The sequence below is a fragment of the Mycothermus thermophilus genome (genome assembly GCF_041956435.1).
Source record: "Mycothermus thermophilus strain CBS 625.91 unplaced genomic scaffold VTJ04scaffold_19, whole genome shotgun sequence".
NCBI lineage: Eukaryota > Fungi > Ascomycota > Sordariomycetes > Sordariales > Chaetomiaceae > Mycothermus > Mycothermus thermophilus.
Window position 1 is genome coordinate 1 of NW_027191445.1, and position 2,700 is coordinate 2,700.

General features: G+C 61.7%; 1 protein-coding gene across 1 annotated transcript; it reads left to right on the forward strand.

The window, feature by feature from the left end:
- Nucleotides 1-28: 28 nt before the first annotated feature.
- VTJ04DRAFT_2122 (uncharacterized protein) lies at nt 29-2,595 on the forward strand (the record flags this gene model as incomplete). Its single annotated transcript, XM_069359877.1, has 3 exons — nt 29-708; nt 896-2,477; nt 2,584-2,595. 3 exons carry the CDS (start codon nt 29-31, stop codon nt 2,593-2,595), a joined length of 2,274 nt encoding a protein of 757 aa, XP_069213798.1.
- Nucleotides 2,596-2,700: the final 105 nt, after the last annotated feature.

Genomic DNA, 2,700 nt, shown 5'->3' on the forward strand with positions numbered 1-2,700 from the left:
GAGGACTTTCGCCATCCTCGTAAAGGGGATGCACCGCAGGGACCTAGAAGGCGTTACGGAGGCCGAATTCCAGCAGGAACTAGGCTTCCGAAGCGTTGACAAGGTCAAAATACGGCTCCCAGCAGCCAAAGGCTACACTAGGGCCACAGTACTCGTGGCCCTAGCTGACCTAGCCGAGGCTACTAAGGCCTGTGAAGAGGGGCTACTCTGGAGGGCTCAGCTGTACGACTGCGAGCCCTACTGGACTACCCTGGACCCAACCCAGTGCTTTAAGTGCTGGAAATGGGGGCATATCCAACGCTACTGCCGTAAGGAAGCCCTCTGCCCACACTGCGGCACTAGGGCCCACGGCCAGGGGGGCAAAGAGGGCGAGGCCGACTGCCCTACCCACAGAGGACTCCGGCCCCCCCAATGCCCAGCCTGTGGGGGCAAGCACTCGGCTAGAGATAAGGTATGCCCGGCCCGGGCCGAAGCTAAGGCTAAGGCTAGGGAGGCCTATACCTTCCGGCCGAGGACCTTCGCGCAGTTGGGGACCACAGGGCCCAACCCCCAGCCCCAGGCCCGAATCTGGGCTCTGACTACCGCCGCCAGCAACGAGACTGAGCTATATAGCCCTGAAACAACCCGACCACTGAAACGGCCTCGAGGAAGGCCCAGCGGCGTAGCAGTAGCGGCGCGGAGCCCCTCACAACTACGCATCGACCTGGGGTTCACGGGTTCAAGTCAAACCCATAGCACAGTTTTCAAAGCAAATCAGCCAACCAACCAGCCGGTCAACCAACCAGTCGACCAGCCGGCTAGTCAGCCTACTAGCCAACCACCCAGCCAGCTACCCAATCAGCAGGACACCCCGCAGCCAACCCAGCCGAACTCCCACCCCTCGACCACCCTATAGGACCATGGCAGTAACCATCCTGTCATGGAACACCCAGGGCAACAAGGAAACCCTAGAGACCCTACTGGAAGAAGCGCGATTCGACCTCCTAGCCATTCAAGAGCCCTGGATCAACCCATTCACTAAGTCCACCTACTGCCCTAGAAGTTCCCGGTTCCACCTAATCCACAAGCCGGGCGCTAGGGCAGCCCTGTACGTAACCAAGCGCTACGAGGTCAGCCAATGGGACTACGGCGCGGAGGACCTGTGGTGCTGGGTGCGGCTAGCCCAGGGCCTAGAAGTTTGGTCAGTCTACAACCCCCCAGCCACCAAGGAAGCCCCAGGCCAGCTGATAAGCCTACCAACCCCGAGTACACCAGTGGTCCTAGCAGGGGACTTCAACCTTCACCACCCCTACTGGGACCTCTACAACCGCCTGGACCGGGAAGCCGAGGACCTGCTCAACCTGGCTGTAAGATGGGACCTGGAGCTCCGAACGCCCTATGGGGCCGCCACCTGGGCACCCCAGGGCAGGAGACAGGCCCGGCCATCAACCATCGACCATATCTGGGCCTCTACAGGCCTAAAGGGCTCCTACTGCGGCGTTGGAACCCGGGGGCGCTCAGACCACTACCCCCAGGTTCTAGAGGTCTCACTAGGCCGGCCACAGGAAAGCCAGGCCAACCAACCACCCGGGTGGTCCTGGGGTATGATGGATAAGAAGAGAGTAAAGGCCGAAGCTAAGAGCCTACCCCTGAAAATGGGCCTGGAAACAGGGGAACTCGCCAGGCGAGCCAGCACCCCCCAAGGCCTAGAGGAGGCGTTCAACCAACTGGTGACCGAACTACAGGCGATCGCGGAACAAACCACGCCCAAGAGGAAGCCGAACCGCGGCTTCCAGGCTCCATGGTGGTCTCCAGAGATCCGGGACCTACGCCGGCGAGCCAGGGAGGCCGAGAGGGCCTACAAGGCAGTCCCGACCCCTGAGGCCCGCACGGAACTCAACAGGGCAACTAAGGCGCTCTCCAGGGCTATTCGAGCTTCTAAAACAGCCAAATGGAGGGCAACCCTCCGGGAGGCCCGGGACAACCAGGAACTCCTTTGGAAGCTCGAGCGCTGGGCCCGACTGAAGAGCTTCACCCCAGTGGACCCCCCGAAGCTTCCTGCCCTCCAGGACCCCCACGGGGGCCCCGATTTAACGGCCTTCGAGGCTAAGGCCCGGGCCCTAGCCAGCCGCTTCTTCCCCGACCCACCAGCCGACCTCTCAGACATTCAGGACCCCGACCTGGCCCAAGAATGGCCTAGCGGCTTCGAGATCAGGGAGCAGGTTACCCCTAAGGACATTTACGAAGCCCTGAAGGAAACTGCTCCCTGGAAGGCCCCAGGGGCCGACCTACTGCCCACAGGCCTACTTAAAGCGTGCGGCCGGCCACTAGCCCGCGTTCTGGCAGTCCTGGCCACCGGGTGTCTACGGCTAGGGTGGTTCCCCCCAAGGTTCAAAGTGGCCAAGACCGTGGTGCTCCAGAAACCCGGTAAGCCCCCAGCTACGTACCGGACCCCTGCGGGCTACAGACCTATAGCCCTACTGCCTACTATCGGAAAGGTAATAGAGGCTATAGTGGCGAAGAGGGTAACCGAGGCAGCCGAGGCGAACAACCTACTGCCCGAGGAGCAAATGGGCAACAGAGCCCACAGGTCTACGGAACTAGCTGTACGGCTAGTAGTGGCCCAGGTCCAGGAGGCCTGGAGGCAGCAGGCATCCGCCTCCCTCCTGCAACTGGATATCTCAGGGGCCTTCGACACAGTAAACCACACCAGGCTTCTGG